Here is a 26,503-nt window from a genome sequence, read left to right as displayed (position 1 = left end):
TCAAAACATTATGACGGTAGCTCGGCCGTCATTATTATTTTAAGTTGTTTGTTGTTTATGCTACTATTTACCGTATCCGTCGGCTGTGCAGAAGGCACTAGATTCTACGACTATAATCTATCCGCGCACGGACGTAAAGACGTATGAACACGCGGCGGTGATAGTAGTACTCAGGACGTGGATTCAAAAGGAGGAAAAGCCAATGAACACTCGCGGATTATTGTAAAACTTAGACTAACTGTTTATTGGTGCTTGGCTTACACAAGCGCGCCAGACGGGCGCATGCCAGCTACCAGTATGTAGTCGAGGTGAGAGAGAGAGGAGGCTTAAAGTCGCCCGAGTAAGCGAGAGTTGATAAGAACTAGTACTTAAAGATGTACGTGGCCGGCACGGCCGTTCTAACCCACGCGAAGATGGTCTCGGACGGATTGTCCTCGGTTCGGTTGACCTCGCAACCCTCGCACACAATAATCGCAATCGCAGAGTGTCTATTCGCGAAACGGAGCGGAGCGAAGACAGACTCGGAATGGCTCGCTAGCGCGAGCACAGATTTACCTATGCCCTCTGACACACTGTTGTCAACTCTTGACAGCAGTGTGCGAGCAGGTGGCAACATTGTACGTTGCTGAATTTAAATCTCTTTCGATGCTTATTCTCTCTCTGTCTCTCTTACTCTCTCACATGCTGCGCCTTTAGTAGCTGTAACAACAGAAGTATTATACAGAATGTTGATTCTGTCCCGGAGAGACGTCGTAACGTGCTCAACGTGCGTTAATTGTACTGGCAACCGTTACAACACCCCCCCCCCCCCAAGACGCTGGGTAGCCGGTCAGGTATACCAGCTCTTATCCACTACGCCTATCCGGGCGATCCAGGACAATTCTATTTTTATTTAATCAAAAAGAAATAAAGATGATAAGAAAAAAAAAGAATATGGAATCAAACAAAAGTATATCAAGTTAGAGGGGTTACCTCCTTTCTCTCACATTTGTCAAAGCAAGTTTCTCATTATTCAGTCGGTGGTTGACTAACTCGATCGAATACGTATGGACGGTTTTTGTCACTTTTCAACCGGACGTACATGCATCATCCTAAACGGTCTAACATAAATTTCATACCATGAAAAGAATTGCGACAATATCTGCCATTTGTTGTGTCCGACGGTTAGATTAACTCACACTCAGAAACTACTGGTCGTAACCCTCCTCATAGTTCGCGGACGTATTGATAATAATTACGGACACTAGCGGTTCGAGTGAAGTCCCTTAAAATTTACTTTCGTGCCCCACTGTCGAGAACCCTGCTTAGAAGCATTTTCCTCGGTACAATGTACTGATGCCTATCTGGTATCACCAGCTAGTTTAAGTACAGCGATTTTAATTTTTGGGTTACTCTAACCTGCCGTATTATTCCACGTCGTTTGCAGACTACTAACCTGAGTACCATTAGTTCGCACGCATCATGCTACGGTCGCTCGAATACTACTGCTATTCTAAAAATAGTCCTACAACTAATTTTTCAAACGTCTCGCGCTCGAGAGCTATATGATCGCTACAGTGGAATAAACGCATTTTCCTTGATCTTCTCTCTTCAGTTTCGGAGTCGTTGGCACGGCCGGCTAACCACTTCCTAAAAGCGGACGGGTGGCTTGCCTAGATGTTGGACTGAGTTTTAACAGATGTGAATCTTCCTCGGACGTAAATTCTGCCATCTCGGATCGGATTATCTGTACAGTATAACCAATTTTGTTATCAGAGGATCTTTCCTCCTCCAGCTGTTCCAATTCCGTGAACAAGCGATAACAATCTAAGCGCAACTTTTTGTCTAATAACTTTAGACTCGCACGAAAATCGTGCTAGCAGAAAGAACATTTTCTGCTGCGACATCATTCGTCTCCGCTGTTGCCCTAGAGTCGAGCGTATCAGCTGATATCTGGGTTTTGGCTTTGAATTCAAAGTATTCTTTACAGCCTCGGTGCTGTGGTTTTTGTGCTTGTTGCTTCGTGGGTGAAATAGGTCCACAGCTCCTGAATCCAGAGCTCGAAGACTCACAAACGGACATCGATGAATAAAACTCCCCGTGCTGCAGACACCTTGGGCAGTTCGTCCGCTTATATCCCGCCAGCTTGCATTTATGGCATTTGAGGATATGCGGCTCCGGACAAACGCGAGCGCGATGCCCTACGACATCACAGTTCCAACAGCTCCCTTTGAAAGGTTGAGAAGTCGGTGCTTTCCGAATCCCTAGATTCGCACGTTCATTCTCCACACGCGCATTACGAAACGATCGATTTGGCGTGTATTTTTCTCGTTCACACGTCTGTGAGCAAGATTTTCGACTGGTGTCATCACTACCGGTATCAGAGACACTTGACGCGGGTCTCACCTCGTGATCCAGCTTACTTCCGGGTGAAGGATTTCTGCGAAGAGTTGCAGAAGTGCAGCCATTGTGACCTTGTCGACTTGCATGCTGTTTGTCTCGATCGAGGCTAACTTTCGGTCGACGTTTATTGTCACACTTCTTGCTAGAACTGCTGCTGGTGAACATTGTGACTAATTTTCTTCCGTTTGGCCGAACGGGAAGTTGCACTCGTGCTGTTAATCTTTGCAACGACGCGCGATTCCTTGTCACAATTATTCCGACGACGCTTTTTAGCACGCTTGGACCTCGTGCAGTTACTCTTGTCGTCCCGGGACTTACAGGTTAAACACCCGCCCGACTTTATGAGAGACTTCACTAAATCCGTGAGTAACTCAATTTTCCGTGTGAGCACCGCAAGCGTTGCACTGCTCTCACATGGCGTACCAGAACACGATATTTTTCCGGCTGCTTGGCAACTACATTGTAGCGTGGATTGCCCTTGCAATAGCCTGTGTTCTGAAAGTGATGAATCGTCTGCCAAGTTGGACTGATTCATTTCAGAAGTTGACTTCTTTGAACCGTCTGACGCTTTCACTGATTCTTGATCGTTCATAACTGAGCCATAGTTCAAGTTAAACAAGTTCTCTATGGAAGTACACTTCTTCGTAAGGTCGGACGTATTCACAGATTGTTGTTCGTTCCAATGACAGTTGAGCCTGTTGTGTGAATTTGCCACTGTCGTATTTTCACAAATTGAATTATGGTGGTTGAGGGTGCAAGGATTATCCAACTCTTCCTTCGACCCTTGTGTAGAAGAATTCAGTAATGGTTTCGTTGGTACTCTAGCATGACTTGCTATGATTTCCTCTGCTTCCCAACCTTAGCTTCCACGGGTTCCTCAAAGCGTGGTAATTCTTGTGCACGACTAAGACTCGGTATACAGGAATCGGATGTGTTTCTTGTATTAATTCTCTGTCGATCGCTGATTCTCTGAATCATCGGAGCGATACCGTTCAAGTACGTCGTACGACGTGCTTGACGAAATTTTCCTACGTCGTAAGAATGGTACAGCATAGTTACGGATGTGAAATCCGTTGGCCTATACTCGCCTGCGAGGTAATAAACTACTCGCTGGACTTTTTCCTCTCTGGAACCTGTTGTTTTTAATTTAAGGTAGTCGAGAGATTTTGACAGTGTGGTCTCGTCCTGATTTGAGATTATCTCCCTCAGAGCATCCGACCGAGTTCTATAGGCTGTCAGATGTGTTTTACTATCGGACAGTACAATTAAGTCGGAGGATCCCCCCTCGCCTAAAACACTATCCGGTGAAACGGACGTCAAATCTTCAGACATCATCTCCGTTGATGGTACGCTGTCTGTATCAGTCCAGTCTTCTTCCCTATCTGACGAGACTGTTACACCTGTTTTGACGACCTACTAGATTTTAAACTCATTTTCCGTAATTACTTAGTTAATACACGAAGGTGAAGAATATAATACAGTAGAAAGAATTGAGTTTCCAATTACCAATTAAATAAACAAAAATACTCTAAGGTACGTGTTCTCGAATTATTCAATTATTGAGTAATCAGCTGTGCTGATCAGATATGATAATGTGATCTTGTTAGAAAAACAACAAAGATTATTTTTAAATTATCATTGCAACTATAATTTCCGATTTACTCAGCCATGCAGTTATCCATACTAACACGACCGAATTCCGAAAAAGTACTTTCCAAATTAAAATCTGTTTATTTAAGCCTTATATCCGAACGGATGTGTACACAAACAAATTTGGCAACAACGCAAAAACTAAATTTTCAATGATTCGATGAATAGCAGTCTGTTGATAGCAAGAAACTTCCGATTTTGCTGACTATTGTTTACCGCTAGATCGCATTAGATAGAGCTATATCGGACTATTCTGTTATTGTATACGGCTGTCTATCAAATTCGCCGCTTCACACGATTGTGTTGATAATATTTACAATTGGAATACTCTAATCTATTCTCTTCGTTACAATGATAACACCTAATTCACTAAGTATTTAAGATCCGTGTTTACCGCAACCTCGGATGTTAACGAACAACTCAATAAAATTATCACAACAGTACTTGAATCTCCGATTTATATACAACATTTATTCAGACGCAAAAATGATCGATCGCTTGTATTTCGACAAAGAAATTATTTTCGCTGCCGACTAGCTATTTATGTCCTACAGAAAATCGTTCAAAAATTGCGTATCATCACGAATATTCGTAAAAGCAAAAGAAAACTAGTAAGCAGCTTAGGAGACGTACTAAGCTCAGTTGAGACTACAACTACGCTTACTTAGCTATGCGTGATTTATTATAGTACTAGCTATACGTTCGATCGAACGTTTAATTCGACGGCTAAAACGAAAATAACACTCACAGCACAACCGAAAATAGAAATTTCATTACTGTATAAGTGTGAATTTTCGTGGCATTAGACATAAAATTTATGTGTAACAATCATCTCGAAAATACAAGCTTTAACGATCAAATCTTTGAGCGTATGTAATCGCAAAAATCATGCGCAGATAATTTTAAGTTGCTAAACACTAAATTTAAACATTTACGATCTCAAATTACGAACGGTCGTGTGCGATCCTCAATTAACCGTATACGCTCAAAAAAAAGCACAGTTCAATTTTGATGAAAACGGACATATACATCAAGTTTTCTGCGGTCCGTCTCATTCGCACACATACCACTACGATTCACGAGTCTTATATAGTTGCTTGCCGCGCGCGGATGTAAACAATACCGCGCGATCGGACGTCTTCCCTCTATACATAAGTATACCGCTCGGCCGTTTGGCTTTTTGCTGCTCTGAGTGATAAACTCACGTGAGTATTTGAATTTTCGCCGCACGGATTTATTTTACAATTCGTAATTTGTATAATTCGCGTACTTTTTACTTCAATTGCCACTGTAGTTGGACGCCATTTATGACGGTAGCTCGGCCGTCATTATTATTTTAAGTTGTTTGTTGTTTATACTACTATTCACCGTTTCCGTCGGCTGTGCAGAAGGCACTAGATTCTACCGACTATAATCTATCCGCGCACGGACGTAAAGACGTATGAACACGCAGCGGTGATAGTAGTACTCAGGACGTGGATTCAAAAGGAGGAAAAGTCAATGAACACTCGCGGATTATTGTAAAACTTAGACTAACTGTTTATTGGTGCTTGGCTTACACAAGCGCGCCAGACGGGCGCATGCCAGCTACCAGTATGTAGTCGAGGTGAGAGAGAGAGGAGGCTTAAAGTCGCCCGAGTAAGCGAGAGTTGATAAGAACTAGTACTTAAAGATGTACGTGGCCGGCACGGCCGTTCTAACCCACGCGAAGATGGTCTCGGACGGATTGTCCTCGGTTCGGTTGACCTCGCAACCCTCGCACACAATAATCGCAATCGCAGAGTGTCTATTCGCGAAACGGAGCGGAGCGAAGACAGACTCGGAATGGCTCGCTAGCGCGAGCACAGATTTACCTATGCTCTCTGACACACTGTTGTCAACTCTTGACAGCAGTGTGCGAGCAGGTGGCAACATTGTACGTTGCTGAATTTAAATCTCTTTCGATGCTTATTCTCTCTCTGTCTCTCTTAATCTCTCACATGCTGCGCCTTTAGTAGCTGTAACAACAGAAGTATTATACAGAATGTCGATTCTGTCCCGGAGAGACGTCGTAACGTGCTCAATGTGCGTTAATTGCACTGGCAACCGTTACAACATCATTCTCGCTAGAAAAAGCCAATTTTCCCCCCTAGTTGCACAATATACTATTGTTGTATATCTGAATGCAAGAAAAGTGTATCTCAGCGAGAATCTATTTTTGAGTCTATTCTATGTCATTTCTAGTCCAGATGTGATTGAGTTTCTGCAATTTTGTAATGGTAATTTATCTCACTTTTTAGGCACGACAGTGGTACAGAAGTGCCTAATAGTTTTGTAAGGGAAAAATATGTGAGATGCGATATCTATATTTTAGGTAGGTAACTAGCAAAAACGTTAGATAGCAAGCGCGAACGTTACCGATTGCATTTTGAGTGGTGGTTCGTAAGGCAGCTTGTGACGCGCTAGTTAAAAAGACACAAGTATATAACCATAACAAAATTACAAAAAATCAATCACATCCGGGCTACAAATGACGTAGCTCCTTTTAAGCCGGGGCCAAGCTACGGTTTTTTCAAAGCCGCTGCCAAAATACGGCCTTCTTGCACAATATCTATCAGCACAGTTGCTACATAGTGTCAGAGTTTTAGAAAGTTGGAAGTTTTGGAGTCAGCCTGCAGCTGTTGCTACTGGGCATCCTTGATCAGCTGGGTCAAGAAGGTCTTAACGATGCTGATGGGCAACAGCAGCCGCAACGCGCTAGACTTGAACTTGTTGTGGGATGTCGCGGGTACCCTGAGCTTGAGGTTGGCTGGGCTTCCAGTATTGCTGATCTCCTGCGTTGGCTCTTCGTTGACGTATACCTCCTCTTCCTCGTCCTCAAAATTAGTAAGATCGTTGCTTTACTTACCGCCCGAAAGCTGCTACAGATGTTGCTCTACGCTCGTACGTAGGCTTTTGATCGCAGGATTTTGAGTGTGAAATCGAAGCGTCGCTTGCTGTTTATTCAGCAGCGATCAACTTAAATGCATTAATTATATGTAAGGCGTGATCGAATTTACGCCCCTCAGGTCAATATTGAAGTTGCCGTAACGAAAGATGAAGGAATTACATCTAGTAGTCTTTAATTCATTTAGGAGAAATACGTGAATGAGGTAATGAAAGAAAGGGATAGAGTACAATTGCCATTTAGGAGGCTCTATTGGCAGTCGAATTAGCCCGAGTATTTGTGATTGTAGACGACGAGGTCGTTGTTGCCGGCGAGAGGCCGCTGAATACGCTATCAATGTCGTTCTTAATGTCGCAGGTCAGCATGTTCTAAAGTGATTCGTCAGTGCCCTGTGCTCAGTCCCAGAGTAGTCCCTGACCAAAGCCCTGCAGTGTCTATACTCTCTGATTCTAAGATTTACACGTCGGGCGTCTGTGTCACTGGTGATCTACTCTAGTGCTGGAGTCGACCTAACGGCCACTCAGCGCTTATATATACACAAATATTGACGGACGATGCATTATCGGTGTCGCGAATATCTTCTTACTATACAAGGTATCGCTTTGACTTTTCCAATAGAAATACCAAATTTCTAGGTTACCTTCTTCTATAGAACCGCCGAAGTTTATCACCATGTAGCACCTATAGAAGCACTTCCACAGCTTTTATGCTTAAAATGCGACACTATTAATGCACCAAAACTCAAATACTATTCAGAGAATTTTATATATTTACATACATTTAAAATCATTGAAAACCAAAACAACTAGTCTATTCCAATCAGCACAGCAGCAGAAATCAAAATAATTAACTCAAGCTTAAGCCGTGCAGCGTATTTATTCAAAATTTTTAACCTACGAGAACGCAAGGCAGAGTCCGAAACGATTATCTAGAGATTCTGTTCTCGGCGTAAACACGCACTTATTTATAAACACTTTAAATTTTATTAAAAGAACCGATTAACCCCTTAACCTATTACCAATATTTGGAAGTCGCTAACTTGGAAAAAGGAGAATTGAGTAGGCAAAGATTAAAAAATAAATTACAAAATAATTTTCAATTTTAATTATTTTGCAAAAGGAGCAATTTTCTTTGAAAAATAGCGCGATAATTAGAAAGAGCTCATCATATTCCTTATAATCATATGCTTATACATACGCGACAACAACAAATCAAATAAAGTATAGATAAAATCAGTAAAACGCTAATATGTTAAAAATCAATTTGAAAGTATATTAGGTTGCGGTGCTCTCAACGGCACAGAGTATAATTTATACTTACTATGAGGGCGCAATTGCGCCCCTTGATTTGTCGTTAAAAAAATGATACTTACTGAATTAGCATATTGCAAATTTGTTGTTTCTGTACATTCAGAGTCAACCTTCATATTTCGAGATTTCGCAATTTTCTGTCCTATAAATTCTCTGTTCAAGCAATTAAAAATCTCTGTTGATTCACAAACCAGAGAACTTATAACATTCTTATAATAAGTATCAACTTCATCGTTGTCCGTCATTCGTAAATTTTTAATACACATCTAAAAAAGATAAAAATAATATAATGTATGTATTTCAGCATTCATTTTTAAATTTTATGATTGTTATTAATACGTGCATACAGTTTAACCAAAGAAACGAACTGATTTTTAATACCACGAACATTCTGTTGAACTATTTTACTGTTTATATCTATTATTACTGTTTATATTTATTATACTGTTTTAAAAACAAATTTTTCTGCAACGAATATCTTTACTTTTATTTATTCTAAGGATTTATTTAAACAAATCACGTGAATTTAGACATCAGTATTATCTGGTTTTTTGATTTTTTCTAAAGCTTTTAAATTTTAAGATATTGAAAGTTCTAATCATGTGTTTTAAGAAAACGGCCGTATAAATGTGTGCGTCTGTTTTTCTGAGAATATGTATACCATTATATTTATAAATCTACGCTGTAAATGTCAACGAAATTTGACATTTATATCTTTTTTCAAATTGTTAATTCAGAAAAAATGTTTTATGGCCGTTTGTTTTTCTAAATTATTTAAAAAATTTTTTTGTTTATTGAACTGTTAGAAAAGAATTCAGCTGTAATGCGTTTGAAAGAGAATAAAATTACCTACTTAACCCCATTGGGCTTTCGGAATCGATCGTACTACTATATTAAATGTGAGGACTTCGGATACCCCAAAAAAGGTCAATGAAACTAGGTCCCCCACATAGAAAACGGACGACAACATTAGTTTGGAAAACGCTAGCACTGGCGTCGTGGATAGCAGATGGCAGAAAATAACAGTAAGAGGACTTGGGAGAAGATACGAAAAAAGCTGGACTCGGTAGCTGGGTCGTGTCAGTTGTGACGAACATCCACTGGCCCGTTAAAACCGACGTAGCGACGATTATGAGGCTAGCCAAATAACTAGAAGATGAACAAGTGGCACTAATCAATAGTAAGGAGAGCCTTGGACTGATGCTGAGTCAGGTAGAAACTCCACCGAGGCTGCAGCTTATCGTTGAGAAGGACATAGCAATGCAGACGGATGGAATGTCAATCGTTGCTACATGCTCCGAGCAGATCTTGCTTGATTCTATGACTTTGTTAATGACGTATATCGATGTGCTTGGTGCAAGCGTGGTACATAGAATTTATCGCCCGGTAGATTGTACACCCTTCATTCCCAAAATCCTTAAAGAATCTCTAAAGGTGTACTTCATTGGTAGCTTAACACAGAGCCATGTACTCTGCCTCCGTGGTAGACAGAGCAACTGTGCGTTGATTTCTGGAGTCCCATGTAATGGCTCCACCATTCAGCTTGAAGGTGTTAAAACAATCATTACATTGGCTCAATAAACTCACCGTGTGTGAGATGTCCGGGTGGGATGCTCCGGATAGATATAGCTGGCACCCAACTAATTTCCTATAAGAGGGCTTTTTGCCAAGCAATGTAGACCACGGTTTGCCCTTGGCGAGCTTCGTACTGACTTCCGCTGAAGTTGATATGGGGATGCAGTCTTGCATCCTAAATCGCTGAAGAACGTCTGCTATATACGTTTTCTGACCGATGTGCATACCTTCCTTAGTCTTCGTGAAGTCCATTTCTGAGCAGCGTTTAAGCTTGCCGAGGTTCTTCAAATCAAAATAGCGTCCTAGCTCTTCTCCGAACCGCTCGACTTCTTCGAGATTTCGGGACATGACTAAAATATCGTCAACGTATATTACAATGAGCTAAAGCTCCTTCTTCGTGCATCTCCCGTACACACAAGGATATCCGTGTATAGGAACTGCTCCCAAAGCTCGCAGCTTCTTGTCCAGTCGCTTATTTATTTATTTATTTTATTTATTCCAGAAATAGTACAGAATAATTAAATAATAAAAACACTCAGTACCTTGCAGAGGTAAACGTATTACTTGTTCACAGGTACTAACATTACATAATAAAATATAGATAAAAAACATTATTCGTATGCTTATTTATTGTTTAACAATAACTTCGGTTAGCTGCTTATATTTTATTTTGCACGCAATAACAACAAATTTCAATTAAATACATTTGGATCGATAATAATTCCAACGTTATATTCTGGCATTAAAATAGTCAAGAATTCATTTTAATCCACATCTTAATTAAATTCGTATCAGATAGTTTATTTATATCTAGTACTTTTAGACTATTTGGTAGCGTATTATAGGTATTTAGAACTGTGAATTTTGGAAAAATTCGTTAGAAGAGCAGTAGTTACATGTCGTGCTCTTGGACTTGGACACGCTGGTCATCATCTATTTTGTGGATTGATGGATGCTTAATATCCATGGCTCAGTGTGCATGTGATGCAATTAGCGAACAGTTAAGTGAAGTGTGTAAAAAAGTGGCAAAGGGCTCCGTGAAAACTGCAGTGATGGAAGAAAAAGCCGCTACAGAGATTGGAGCTCCCGGACCAAACATTTTGACATTTGGAGGTTAGACTGATAATTTTGTGCAGTTTTAAACTAAAGATTTAACACATTGACCGATAGAAAAGATAAAGTGTTATTATTATCAAGGAATAATTACATTTTTATGAAAATTCATGAAATTACTTTTTCTGTTTGCAGGTAAGAAAAGTCGTAAATTGCCCATAAGTATAAGTGAATATACCTCATAATTTCTGAGAGTCGGGGTCTATGTGTGTGGAACATAAAAAACTTGGCCCCAAAGGATTTAGTAAGCACTAATTTAAGTTAAACTTTCAATAATAATCATAAACTTTAAATTTGATTTTCTCTAAATGTTGTTTTTACTGATTTCAGCTCACTGTCCGTAGGATTCCAAGTGAACGCATTGTTCTTTTGGGCTTAAACTCAAGAAGGATACTTTGTATACACTTGTAGTTTTGGTATAAATGCAGGGATTTTGATTTGAATGTTAAGAAAATGTTTTATACACAAAAAGGTACCAGAATTAGAGAAAAAAAGATCAGTGTGTACAAAGTATCCTCCTGTTCAAAGAGGCCAAAAGAACGATGCGTTCGCTTGGAATCTTACGGACAGTGAACAAATTCACAAATCCTTGCACCGAGTGCCACGATGGGTTAGCAGAGATAATAGAGGTTTTAGCATGGTAAAGTTAATGCTCTTTATACTAAATATCACTATAAAAAAATTTAAATCATTAACTTTAATTTTGTGATATTCACTAAGAATTCTTTTTCTCGGGGTTTACAGGTGTTGTATTCCCTTAAAAAATAAAAGTAACGATGACAACGTAAAAATTGGAAAAATGGTTATTGTTATGAGTGGAGAGTGCGACGAAAAAGTGACGGACCCCAGACTTGAACCAAGATCCACTGTCATGGAAGGCAGACGTTCTGTCGTCACACTACAGCCGCCACCGCATTGCACTCTTCCACTCGTCTTCTTATAGTAATTAGAAACCCGTGACATTTGTACACACGTGACATTATATTACCTTCAACATTTTCAGGAAGTCCACGATCGTTACATCAAAACTTTTTAGATTCAATGACAATAGTTCAAAAATATGGTAAACCAAATCTTTTTATTACTATGACATGTAACCCAAAATAGAAGGAAATTAAACAAAATTTGAGAATAAATGAATCAGCTATTGATAGACCTGATTTAGTAGGAAAAGTTTTTAATGCAAAAGTTAATAAATCATTCAATGAAATTCTTAAACAAAATATTTTTGGAAAATGTATTGCATATACTTATGTAATTTAATTTCAGAAAAGAGGTTTACGACATATACACTTGTTGGCTTTTATTCATTAAAATCATAAATCAAACAATGCAGATGATGTTGATTATAAGTGCGGAAATACCTGATGAAATAAAATATCCAAGGTTACATAATATCGTTAAGCAATCAGTAATACATGGCTCTTGTCGTAAAAATAACTTAAATTCACCATGTATGGATTGCAAAACAAAAAAAATTTACCAAAAACTTTCCGAAATAGTTTTATTAGTAAACTACATTTGATAATACTGGACTAGCGAATAATGCTCGCTTCGCTCGAGGATCATATATGTTGTTTATTATTTTTCATTGTGAAGCAGGTTTTACAAGAATAAAATATGTAAAAAATACTTTTTTTGTATAAAATATGTCAAAATAATATTTTATTATTAAAATATAGTTTGTGATATGATGCGATAAGATAAGATACAAAAATACTTTTTTCAATAAGTAGTTTTATGAAATATTTAAATTAATTTTTATAATAATTCAGTACATCAGTATACAATTCTGTTTGATTATTATTAATATTAATAATAATTAAAAACAATATCTTTTTGGCAATTGCTGAGTTTTCAACACAAATTAATTAATTCATAGCTCCTCAGGGAAGCATTTTTCACTCTGGACATGGATATACTTTTTTTTGTAAAATTTTCTCACCTTTTCAATAAAACTACCCTTACAGTCAATATATATATATATATATATATATATATATATATATATATATATATATATATATATATATATATATATATATATATATATATATATATATATATATATATATATATATATATATATGTGTATATATATATATATATATATATATATACCCAGAAAACATCGCAAGGCAAAATGCAAGCAATTTGAAGGCAACATGACGTCGCGCACGCCGCGCACGAGCGGGCAAACTACCCCGGCTTTTTGACGTCAAGTTGCGGTCAAATTGCCGAGCGCGCGGATCGCGGCGCTGTACGCCGCGCAAAATGCCGGCGTGCACGCCGTCATATTGCAGGCATATTGCGGTCATTTTGACAGCGCGGATGCGCATTCGGCGAGCGTTCCTAACCTACAAATCTACAAATAAAGGCGCGCAAATTCAAAAATCTACAAATTTATTTATTTTTTAATTTTATTAGAACATTAAAACATTTTTTTTAAATACAACAAGTATAAAATTATTTGCCAATGGACATCAGGTTATTGAAGTAGTAAACAGCAAACCTGTAAAACAAATAATGAATAAATATAATATTAAAATTGTTATTATAATATATAATTAATATATTCAATAAACATTTACCTGATGTATAGATTAACTAGTACGAAAGTGGGCTGCGGATGGATTGCAAAAGGAAATCCTGAAATAAATCAAAGAAATTATATTAATTTTTTTTTTTGGGGGGTGGTTGGAAAGGGCCCCGACCTCGCCCTTCCCTGTGAGGCTCATCCCTTGAACCCTTAAAAGGCACCGAAGCTCTCCAACCTTCTGATGAACCTCCGTCCGTGCGATGATTTTGTTAATACACCTAAAAAATAGAAAGTTTATTCAGTTTATGATTATAAGAAAGGCTAACAATATAAGAAAAGAATTTATAAAGTAAAAGACAAAGTTATTGCATGATTCAATAATTCAAAAAACAGTAAAAAATAATAGCATCATTTAATTTCTTATTATTAATTTTAATTTAAATCGAAAAAGAATTGAAAAAGCATGTCAATGTATGCATTCTGAAAGGTTCTTGACTAGTGAAATTAATTTTCTTTTTTAGATTGAGGTCTCTAAAATTTTACAGTTATTATAAAACCTATTACAAAACTATCTACCGTAGCAGATTTTATTTAACTTAACCCTGTGACACTGTTTACCTGAACAGCCAGACGCGCAAACTGGTAATGCGCCTCTGGCTTCACAGGTAAACAGCCACACAGAGTAGAGGTAAATGAAATCTGCTGTGGCAGATACTTTGGCAATACTTTTTATAATAACTGTACAATTTTACTGACCTCTATCTAAAAAAGAAAATTAATTTTACTGGTCATGAACCTTTCAGAATGCATACATTGAAAGGCTTTTTTAATTCTTTTTTAGTTAGAGGTCTCTAAAATTGTACAGTTATTATAAAAAGTATTGCAAAACTATCTACCGTAGCAGATTTTATTTAACTTAACCCTGTGACACTGTTTACCTGAACAGCCAGACGCGCAAACTGGTATGCGCCTCTGGCTTTACAGGTAAACAGCCACACAGAGTAGAGGTAAATGAAATCTGCTTTGGCAGATACTTTGGCAATACTTTTTATAATAACTGCACAATTTTACTGACCTCTATCCAAAAAAGAATTGAAAAATCTTGTCAGTGTATGAATTCTAAAAGGTTCTTGACTAGTGAAATTAATTTTCTTTTTTAGATTGAGGTCAGTAAAATTGTGCAGTTATTATAAAAAGTATTGCCAAAAGTATCTGCCGTAGCAGATTTCATTTAACTCTACTCTGTGTCATACTTTACCTGTAAAGACACACCCGCAAACTGGTATGCGCGTCTGGTTATATATGACAAAGCTATTTGTCTCAGCAAACTTGACTTAACAAATTTTGTTCAACACATACCTGCTAGATAGCAATCCAGTTGAGAGTCCTCCAAGATGATGTTATTGGAAAGTGCGATGGATGGTCAGCTTCTTAAATCTCACTCGCAGCTGATAAGGCTGGGCTTTCCTGTACAGCCGCCTGGACAGGCCTTCTATGCTGTTGCTACCCTCGATGATAACTTCTGCTTTTCCAGTGACTACATGAAGGTGATCCAACGTAGTTTAATTGATTTCCCTCTAAAAAACACGATACCCAAAGAGGAAGTTTTCACATGATTGCAGGAATGTAAGCCAACATTTTCTTGAAGACCAAGATATTTGTCTGCTGCACCATACATTTTATTTTTTCCAAAAAGCTGCTTCCTATGGTCAGCCTCTTCCCACCGCATGTTCAAGTTTGTTGGCCGATGTTCAATTACTGCTACAACTTTGTACTGACCCTGCTAAATAAACAAATTACTTGAAGTAAACAATTTTATAGAATAATTCAAATGCAATGTCCTAACAATCAATCTCTGTTTTAATTTTGATTAAATATGACTGAGATTGATTGTGAGGTTAGGTCAAAGTATACATACTCATGGTTATGTTTTTGAAGACTCCGAACTGCACAAAACTCATGAGAAATACTGCACTAGAGTTAATAACTGCACTACACACATAGTTTTCGTTTTATAACTCTTGTAAATATGTTTATTTAAACTTCTACTGCTGCTCCAATTTGTACTACTGCGCGGTGCTAGAGTAAACGTAGACTGCTGCAGAAGACACATCTCCAAATATGATGGCGTCTGCTTTGCATCCTTGCTCCGAAACGGGATATTGTATTAAAAAAATTACTTAATTTCTGAACAACAAAATGCATTGCAACATCATCGCTGTTTTTTATAAGTTACATTGCAAACAAACAGCGCAGTGTACTAAAAAATTGCAGGCAAATTGTCAATTCAACATGTCCCGCAATTTGTCGGCACGCGTGCTGACAATTTGCCTGCTTACAGTGCGCCTGACAAAAGCTGACCGCAAAATGACGGCAATATGACGGCAAACGCGCCGAGCAACGGTTGCGCTGATATTGCTCAGCATGCGATGTTTTCTGGGTATATATATATATATATATATATATATATATATATATATATATATATATATATATATATATATATATATATATATGAAAGGGCTACGCCATGAGATGGCACCAGCAGCATTCATGCGGCTAATGAACGCAGTCATCACTCCAGATTTAGAACCAAATGTGTTCTGTTACCTCGGTATTGTTACAGAGGAATTTTAACAGCACCTACAGCTGATTAGCGAAACCTTCCGTCGGTTACGGGACGCCAAGCTAAAGCCGAATTGGGAGAAAAGCCACTTTTGCAGAAAACTGCTGAAATACCTATGTCATGTCGTCAACGAAGAGGGGCTTCACACGGACCCAGAGAAAGTAAGGGCACTCACCGATCTGCAACCACCAACGAACCTCAAGGAGTTAGCCGGTTTTCAGGATTAATATCGTGGTACAGGAGGTTTATTCCGTAAGTAGCAAAGAAAACGGCCCCCAGGCTATTAAAGAAGAAAGTGAAATGGGAGTGGGGTCCCGACCAACAAGAAGCATTTGAAAGGCTCAAAGAAGACCTAGTGCAAGCCCCAGTCCTAGCGTGCCCAGATTTCGCCAAGACATTTGTGTTACAAACCGATGCCAGCAACGAAGGATTAGGGGCAGTCCTAACTCAAGAAGAGGAGGAAAAAGAACGAGTGATCGCCTATGCCAGCCGATCATTAAACCAGGCCGAACGGAACTACTCAGCAACAGAAAAAGAATGTCTCGCCATAAAATGGGGAATTTGGAAGTTCCGAGAATATCTCGAGGGCAATCATTTTGTCGTCCTGACAGACCACCAGTCTCTTAAATGGCTCGAGAAGATTGACAATCCGTCCGGTAGATTAGCACGATGGGCGATGGAATTAGCCCAGTGGGATTACGAGGTCAAACACCGAAGAGGTAAGGATAACACCATCGCAGATGCTGTATCCAGACAACCAGTAGCTGTATGTAACATCGATATCAAAACGACTGGCCCAGAGGTACTACTGGCCAGGTATGTTACAGGATGGAGCCAGGTACGTGAGTAGCTGCATAAATTGCCAAACTTAGAAAGCCCAACAACAGGCTAAAGCGGGTAGCATGCACGCGACCAACGTCGAACAACCTTGGGAGATGGACTCGATTGATCTTGTCGGACCTCAACCACAGTCCTACAAAGGAAACATATGGCTACTAGTAATGCAGGACAGATTTACCAAGTGGGTGGAGCTAGCAGCACTTAAGAAAGCCGACAGCAGGGCCATAATCCGTCACGTAAAGGAAAACGTTTTCCTCCGCCATGGTTGTCCCAACACGCTAGTCAGCGACAATGGTCGACAATTTGTCAGCAGAGAATTTAAAGAATTCCTGAAAGAAAACGGGGTAAATCACCACAAAACCCCGCCGTATAGTCCGCAATGCAACCCGGTAGAACGGACCAACAGGGTAATAAAAACAATGATCGCCCAATATGTAGTCAAACATCAGAAGAAATGGGATGAATATTTGCACGAGCTAGAGTTCGCCTACAATACCGCTAGTAGCACAGCCACCGGCTACACTTCGGCGTATTTAAACACAGGAAGAGAATTTAGAACGCCAGGTAGCCTTCACCAGAAAGTGGGATCGCAGCATACTACACCACTGTCCAGTAGAATTCAGCACAAAGGATGCCATTGAATTAGCGAAGGCGCAAATGGCTCGTCAATTCGAAAAACAACAGAAGAATTATAACCTCTGGCGACGGGAATGGAAACCGAATATCGGCAACAAAGTAGTCAGAAGATTGGTAACTTTGTCGAGTAAGGCTGACGCATGAAATGCCAAGCTAGCCCAAAAATACTCAAAACCGTTTACGGTCAAGAGACAGATGTCGCCAGGTGTGCACACAGGATAAAGAGAGGAACGAGACGAGCGACGAAGATTTGTGAATCCGTGCACTCACGACTCCACGAATCCGAGGGATAACCTCAAAACACTGTGACACTATCCTAGCCCTTACTGTGCGCACACAGAGCAGTCGAGATCGTTGTTACGCGACACATTCGGATCGGCGTAGCCGTCCGCACACGACTCCACCGTACCGAATGAATTCCTAACCTCAAAATCCGCCACCGACCTGTCATACCGCCACCGAACCGATACACCGCAGCCGCGAACACCGAATCATTCTTGTAATAACCTTATTGTTGCTATCAGCATCTTTAAATTGAAGATATCGTTGTAGTACCGACCGATATTGACCACATTTTTGTATCACTTGTGTAAGTAGATGAATTCAGTATGTTATTCATTTCAGCATTCAATCTAGTCATTGCGGTACCGGGTATTTGAACTGGCTTTAGTATAGAACCTTCCCCATTACCTCGGCAGCCATTTGCTAGCACACTCTAAAGACGTTCCACGTTCTCGTACGGCGCAAGCACCATCTTTTAAGCATGTTCCATGTTGTCTACTTTTTAATAATACTAGCTCGCAGTGTATCAATGATTGGTGCCAATAATGCAGGCAAGAAACCAATACAATATTGTACAATAATTTTCTTCTTTTTTGACAGGCTTACACAAGGATCGGCTAGTTTTCTCAAAGTTTTTGCGTGTCTGCGTAAGCGTGACTTGTGAGACTTTTCCAGTGGAACGTTACCAATCAACACATTCAAAGCGCACTCGCAAATATGATGCACTATTTTCGAATCGACTATCTGCAAGAGAGTCTTTCGCTGTTTATTGTTCAGATGTAACAGTGCTTTTAAAATGACAGCATCCTTGCGAGTAAAGGGATGTCGCTTCTTAGACGAATCCATCAGAATGAGACGATTGGCACAAGATTCAACATTTCGCCGCCCTTCATCTTTTTATTACATGACACATAGACTTAATGCAATTTTGTCGTGCGTGCGTTCAGAGATATGTCACGTTGTCCTTTACTCTGATGGAAGATGTTCTGCGTGATGAGTATCCCCGAGAGCGAGTGATGATGGGATGCCTTCGAGAAAATGTCGACTATACCACTATTGGACGATGATTCACGCATCAAATCATCAATGATTACAAGTTTAGGAAGAGAATCATCAGCGTAGTTACTAGTCTGGGACAAGTCCTTACGAAATTCTACGTTCTCGCCTTGAAGATCCATATAACCTGCCTGCCACTCTGCGTAGTAGATAATGATGCGCTCGGTTCGGGTATCACACCTACGCTCAAGATCCTTTAAGAACTTTTTTAAAAACACTGTTTCACCACATCTTTTTGGACAGCATAGAGGTAAATGGATGTTTCCATCGTGTATCTATAATAGCTACTGACACAATCACGTGTCCGCTGTCCTACTTTACCCTTTACATGGAACCTCGCGCGATTATACAAATACTTACATAAGTACAACTAATTAGATTAGCGATGGTGGAATAATCAACCAATCACTTTTGGCGTAGCATAGCGCCATCTATAATTACAGCAGGTTAAATAAGTACTGAATATAAAAAAATATATGTTTTGGTGTCTACATGCATGATGATTAGATTTGGTATGAAAGGTTAAGTAATCTTCAATAGACACATTGAAAAGAAAAATACTTTTATTGAGAAAAACCATCTTTGTGAACAATATTATCTTTTACAACCATTTTATTCAGTTTTCTCAAAAGTACAACCGTAATAATTTTATCAGCTCTCTCAATCCTAATTTGGAAACGTTCTCGATCACGGCCTATTTGCTTCCACTCTCCCCGACGTGCATTTTGATAGGCATATAACTACGTACACATTAAATGAACTACCAATTTCTCTTGAAAACGTACTCGCTTTTTCAATTGTGTTTTTTTCACAAAAATTTTTGTTGGAAGGTTGGATCAATAAGTGGACACTTGGGTTAATAATTAATAATTATATATTGTAGTCGGCAATAGTCTGACGTGAAACACGTCCGCTCACATCTGAGTCTTATAGTCGAGAGAGAAAGAAAGAGAGAGAGAATGTGTAGTACAGCGCGGTATAGTCTGACTCTACGAACGAGAGTGTACAGTGTAGTATAGGCGCTTAGAGTATAGTCGCAAGGCATGCGCGATACGCTTGCTTTCGCGTGAGCTTGTCTAACTGCACAAAATCGTCGTCAACCAACAGGTGACGCGACGTGTACAATTTCTGAGTAGTATCACGATCATACATATTAACATACTACAACAATTTTTAAACTGTGGAAAATTCAATGCCATTATTGCCCTTATAATCTTAGAAAAGTTGTAGTTTATTAGCTTGAACACTTAAGCTGTTAAACTCTTCAGAATCCTTGATCAGTGAAGAAGATACCCAAGAAGGAAGACAAATTTAGAATTCTTCGTCGAGCACTGCCACAATCTTCGAGCCAAAACGTGTCTCAACCTCTTTCAGTGACGTCACCATATGATGACGGTCAATATCCAGCTCGGATATTTTCTTCGCGAGAAGGTAGCCTCCGCTACCTTGTTGAGTCCTTCTAAATCCATCTAATATTATAATAATATTATTTTTATATTATGTAAGAGATAGTAATAATCATTATTGATGTATATACTTTTTTGTTAAAGCAAAAAACCCTGTTCAACATTTTGTCGTATAGCTGGTCAAATACTGGTAATTTTTAGAGTAAATGCTCTTGCTTGAATAGATGTACCCACTGCCTACGCTATCGTTGTCACTACCACCACCACCACCACCACCTCCAGTGTCGCCAGTACAAACAGCTAATCAGCTTGGTGGTTACGAATTACGACCAATCTTATTGATGACGGTGTGTCGCGCTCATTCACCAAGATGCGCGACCAATAAACAACTCTTTTTATAACGTTATCTGTTTACAGAGTTTTAATGTATGTCAGTGTAAATCATCAGTTGACGGTCACTCTTATAACCGTATGGGTAGCTTTTATCAAGCCTCACAAATCTTTGTTTACCATAAACAGGCTTACATGTTTTGGTCTCATCCTGAGTAATAACATCGTGAAATGCCGTTCTACGTATAGCGCTGTTTGTCAGCAGTATTTCCATGTTTGGGAAGTAATCATCTCTCGAATCGTATCAAAATTGACTAGCTAACTATTCGTGTAGTTCAGACGAATACCTTTTACCTTGCACACACAGTCCTCTTCATCGTTTGGTTTTCTACATTTGTACGCGTAAAATTGTGGACCCCCCGACAGAAAGCTCGTGATTTATGTGTTGTAATATGTGAATTCATACAGTCGTAATACATAAAAAAATCTTGTAAACGAACATGAAATTAATTGATTAATTGAAATTAATTATATTGAAATTCGAATTTCCATGTCAAAACGTCTGTCGACAGAAGAAAATTTTCAAGTAAAGATTAACCAGCCAGAAAGGGTTAAAGTAAAAAAAAATATACGCTTAGTGACGAAGATAAAGTCCTTAGCTACTTAAAAATAAGGAGATTTTTGAAAAATAATTAAACTTCAAGTGCGATGCAAGCATATTGAAGTCAGCAAGTAAAACACGTGGTGAAGTACTATTACAGAGCACGTGTCAAATGTAGAGGTTAAGTACTAGGGTGGACCTCAATTATTATTTTTTTTTTTCACTTGGGCCGGGCAAAAGCTAATACCTCAAAAACCATGCGCATATAGGTTTTGAACCCATAGCATCGATTTACTTGTTAAAAAAGGGTCAAAACGTTTATCGTTCTGAAAACCTGTGAAAATTTTAGAATTTTAACTTTGGAAGTATATTTGCCCATGTATTTTGAGCCGCTGAATCGAATGGTGCTATTAGTTTTCGCCGTAATAGTGAAATAAAAAAGTTATAAGCCAAAATCGTTGAAAAACTCGAGTTAACTCTTTTAAGGATTATAATCAGTGATAAGTTGGAAAGTTTTTTTCAAAAACATACATTTTTATGTATTTTGAGCTCATTAAACAAATGGTGCAATTGGCTTTTGCCGATTCAATTGAGAAAACAAGATATAAGCCAAAATCGTCGAAAATCACGGTAAAGTGACCAAAACATGGGTTTGTTACAATGTTACTAATACGAGGTCAATTTTTTTATACATAAAAAGTATAGTTATACATATCTGAAAAATTCTTTTGTATCGGATACGAGTTGTATTCAAAAACCGGAAGGGTAAACCGGAATGGCTGTGAGTGGCTGTTGTCGTTCCAGAATTCTTATTCCGGATTTTCGTTCCATCGATGGGACCGCGGCCTAAAGCATTTTCGGATCAGCGAAGGGATCAGTTGACACGACGTAACGTGAATACAAAATGGTAGTGTTGAATGTATACATATTATATTATACAACGATAAACAATAAACACTGTACGTTCTCTCTATCATCGGACTCAGAGCAATAAGCACTGCACGGCGAGCATATAGCTCATGTAAACATAAGAATATTTATATTAAACTTATTTTCCTATTTAATGACGGCTCAATTTATTTCAACAGGTACTTTTTAATTTCGAGATATATTGCTCCGCATGAACAATTTTATTTAGTTTTTCAACAATGGCTTATAATTTACGCGAAAGAGTCAATCACATTGGATATTGTACTAATCAAATAGTTGCAACTAATAATCTACCAACGATAAAACAAGTACTAGCTGCTTTATTCTATAACCTACGAAGAGTTTCAAAGTCTCTACGTGAAAGTGCGAAGTTAACCATTGAAGAGTGTATCATTATTTGGAAGAAAGCTCGAATTCCTACGCAAGAAGATAAAAAATGTGTCATTAAACTGGAGGCTGAATATGAAAGATGGAGAAAAATACAAAGAAATGCTTCACGTAGATCAGACACTCAAATAAAAAATGAACAAACATATAAAGAAAGCATAAACAAATTATTTGACATTGCTTGCGCAGATGCTTTGAAGAAGATGGAAGACGAATCTGATAAACAGTTTTTACTTGATCAGAGAGGTAATTATATTTTGTTTTTGAATACTTAATTATGACACGGCTGAACATGGAAAATAGAAATGGTGGTTATAGTTGATGCTGCAGAAAGAACTGATGATCTACATATAGTTAAGCTTTGTTCAAAAGTGAGTTCTACGGAGAGCTGAAATTTTGCATTTTAAGTGATATCTTTTATTCTTTCTAAGATATAGACTTAAAACTTTACAGGTAAGTGTAATTTAACTTAATTAACAATAAAAAAGAAGTTAGTTAGTACTTCAAGTCCTTGAAATATATCAGCAAGTCCTAAAAACATGAAGTTTGACAAAAAGTTGGGGTTGCGCTGATATTGAATATTACATTTTTTCTCATATCTCTGGATCTATGATAGGTAGAGATTTGAGACTTTGCATACAGGTTTATTTTACTTTAATATAATTTTGAAACGATTTTGGCTTATAACTTTTTTATTTCACTATTACGGCGAAAACTAATAGCACCATTCGATTCAGCGGCTCAAAATACATGGGCAAATATACTTCCAAAGTTAAAATTCCAAAATTTTCACAGGTTTTCAGAACGATAAACGTTTTGACCCTTTTTTAACATGTAAATCCCATAAGAAACTTCGGGTACTTTGAGGCACGTGAAAAATCGATGCTATGGGTTCAAAACCTATATGCGCATGGTTTTTGAGGTATATAGAAGCTATATTTGCCCCGCCCAAGTGAAAAAAAAATAATAATTAATGTCCACCCTATTAAGCACATGTTCTCATAGTCTAAATAAAAAGTGGATTCAGAATAAGATTTAGAAGATAAAGATGCTGTTTGGAAGAAAAATATAGGAAAACTATTAAGAAGAATATTTTTGAGAAGACTTAAGAAAATAATTGTGTTAAAAAATCAAATATTCAAAAATATAAGAGTTAAAGAAGAAGAAATGGCTAAACAAGCAAAAATTATGATACAAGTGTTTGATGGTGTAAATTATACAAGCTGGAAAATAACACTAATGATCCTATTAGAATACAAAGAGTGTAAAGATCCAGCAATCAGAGAAATGATGGAAAATGAAAAAAAGGACAAGACCAAATGGAAAAAGATTGACCTCAAAACAAGAAAAATAATAATAAGTTCAATTTATACAATACTGAAAAGTTGAGATATTTAATCAGAGCCTTGCCACCAAGCTACAGGGAGATTTTATAGATGTTATTCCAGAGGATCAAAGAACAGACTACGTCAAGTCAAAGATCAAGGAGAAAAATATGACTCAACCAGAGTCTGATAATAAAACCAACGTCAGTACATGTGGCAAAACCGGTCACCACAGTAGATAATGCACGAGACCACAGCAGCAGAGTAACCGGGGATGAGGTGCTCACTCCAGCCAAAATCAACGAGGTAATCAACGAGGCTTCAACAAAGGCTACAGCAGAGGCTTCAACAGAGGAAACTACCGAGGCCGTCAACGAGGTAGAGGACAAGGTCAACCCAGAGGCGAGTCTTCAGGCCAACGACAGAGCGACTACACATCCGAAGCATGGCTGACACAGGTCTGCAATTCAAAGGTAATTCAGGTAACTGCGTTAAATAATAGTAGCGAAAATTTAGGACAAATAAATTGGATTCTTGATAATAGCTGTACAGACCACATTATAAATAACAATAAATTTTTTGATAAACTCAGATGTTTAAAAGAGCCTATTAAAGTAAAATCAGATGGTAAAAATTTGTAGAATTACTTTTTAGAAATTATTACAATGAAAAACAAGTAGAAGTCAAAAATGTTTATTATTTTTAAGGTATCAGACAAAATATTAAGTTTATCAAAAGTCACTAAAAATTATACAGTAGTAGCTAAAAATGATAATGCCAAAATTTACAATAAACATAGAGAATTAATAGCAGTTGGTAATAAAAAAGACAATATATATTTCATGAAAAGCTTCGTACTTAATGAAGTACTAAATCAATGTATGTTAATTCGGTTAAACTGACTGATAAAGAGAAATGGCATAGGACACTTGGCCATGTAAAATTTCAATATTTATCAAAATTAGTGAATAACAAATTAGTCGAAGGCCTGCCGGAAAAGATTGAAAGTACTGAAATGAAATGTGCAAATTGCATTGAAAGCAAAATAGCCAATGTACCGTTTAAAAATAATAGAACAAAAAATACCGAAATCTTAGAACTTATTCATACTGATTTGAACGGCCCACATAACACAACTGGTTATGGTGGAGAAAAATATTTTGTAACATTTGTTGATGATTACAGTAAATATACTAGAATATTTTGCATTAAAAATAAATCAGAAACTGCCAGTTTTCTAAAAGAATTCGTAAATTTAGTAGGAAATTAATTCAATAAAAAAGTAAAAAGGTTGCAATGTGATAACGGTAAAGAATATTTAAACTGTGAGATTTATGATTTTGTAAAGTCTAAGGGAATAGAACTAGTAACATGTCCATGAACTGAATGGAGTAGCAGAAAGATACAATGGGTCAACTATGGATATAGGTAGATGCTTGACGCAAGAAGCAAAAATACACAGGCGATATTGGCCAGAGATTATGAAAATTGTTGCTTATCTAACAAATCGTACAATTGCCAATACAGCGGAGAACAAAACTCCTTATGAAATATTATTTGGTAACAAACCTAACGTAAAAAATTTGAAAATTTATGGAAGTTAAGCCTTTGTAAGAGTTCCAGAAGCGTTTCAAAAAGCAAATGGAATGATAAAGCCCAATAAGAAGTACTTGTAGGTTATGTAGATAATGGGTATAAAGTTCTAGTCAACGGCAAAGTTATTCATGATAGACATGTACAAGTACTTAAAGAAAATACTCAATTTATTTGCTTAGAAAAACTTGATGATAAAAAAGACAGATTTCGAAGATAGCAAGTCTATAAATGTAGAAAATGAGATATTGGAAAATGAATCCGAAATTAATGAATATGATGTAAATTCAAATCAAACTAAATCTCTTATCTCTACTCAGACCTTCGGGGACAGTAGAGATAACGAATTAAATTCTGATATTGCCGAAAATGATAATTCAAGCTTAAAAGTGCAAAGCAAATCCAATAGAAAGAAAAATCCTGTAAACAGATATGGAAATCCAGTAACTCACTTCATTTAAGTAAATCACATTGATGCAAATATACCGAATACATTTGAGAAGGCGTTAAACTCAAATGAATATAAACAATGGAAAATTGCGATGGATAAAAGATAAAACGGTCATTGATGTTAAATGGATTTTTAAAAGAAAAAAGAATAATGTATATAAAGCAAGACTGGTTGCTAGAGGTTTCCAACAAAAAGAATACATTGATAATGTTTATTCACCTGTAGGTAAAATGCAAATTTTGAAAATTTTATTGTCATACAGCTGCAAAAATAATTTGTACATAGAACAAATGGATGTAGAAACAGCCTTTCTAAGTGGCTATGTTAAAACAGAAGTATGTATTAATAAACCTAACGGTTATGAAACAGGAGACAATAAAGTTTGCAAATTGCATAAGGCACTCTATGGACATAGAGAAAGCCCAAGAGATTGGTATAATTGCTTTAATAAATTTATGGAAAGTTTAAACTTTGTTAGAAGTAATTATGATTACTGTTTATATATAAATAATACAACCAAAGATACAATATACATACTAGTCTTT

General features: G+C 37.7%; 1 protein-coding gene across 7 annotated transcripts in view; it reads right to left on the bottom strand.

Annotated features, from left to right (window-relative positions):
* LOC103317188 (protein spire) overlaps positions 1 to 26,503 on the bottom strand; it is a 598,612-nt gene that overhangs the window by 371,436 nt on the left and 200,673 nt on the right. For 6 of the 7 annotated variants that reach the window (XM_031928198.2, XM_031928197.1, XM_031928202.2 and 3 more), the window contains one exon: positions 8,331 to 8,534. The exons of the other annotated variant lie outside the window; for it this stretch is intronic. In XM_031928198.2, the coding sequence (XP_031784058.1) occupies positions 8,331 to 8,534 (204 nt within the window). The remainder of the gene's footprint in view (positions 1 to 8,330; positions 8,535 to 26,503) is intronic. 7 annotated transcript variants of the gene reach the window in all.

Source organism: Nasonia vitripennis (genome assembly GCF_009193385.2).
Source record: "Nasonia vitripennis strain AsymCx chromosome 4 unlocalized genomic scaffold, Nvit_psr_1.1 chr4_random0004, whole genome shotgun sequence".
NCBI classification, from domain to species: domain Eukaryota; kingdom Metazoa; phylum Arthropoda; class Insecta; order Hymenoptera; family Pteromalidae; genus Nasonia; species Nasonia vitripennis.
The sequence above is the reverse complement of the archived record's forward strand: the minus strand, read 5'-3'. Positions and strand labels throughout refer to the sequence as shown.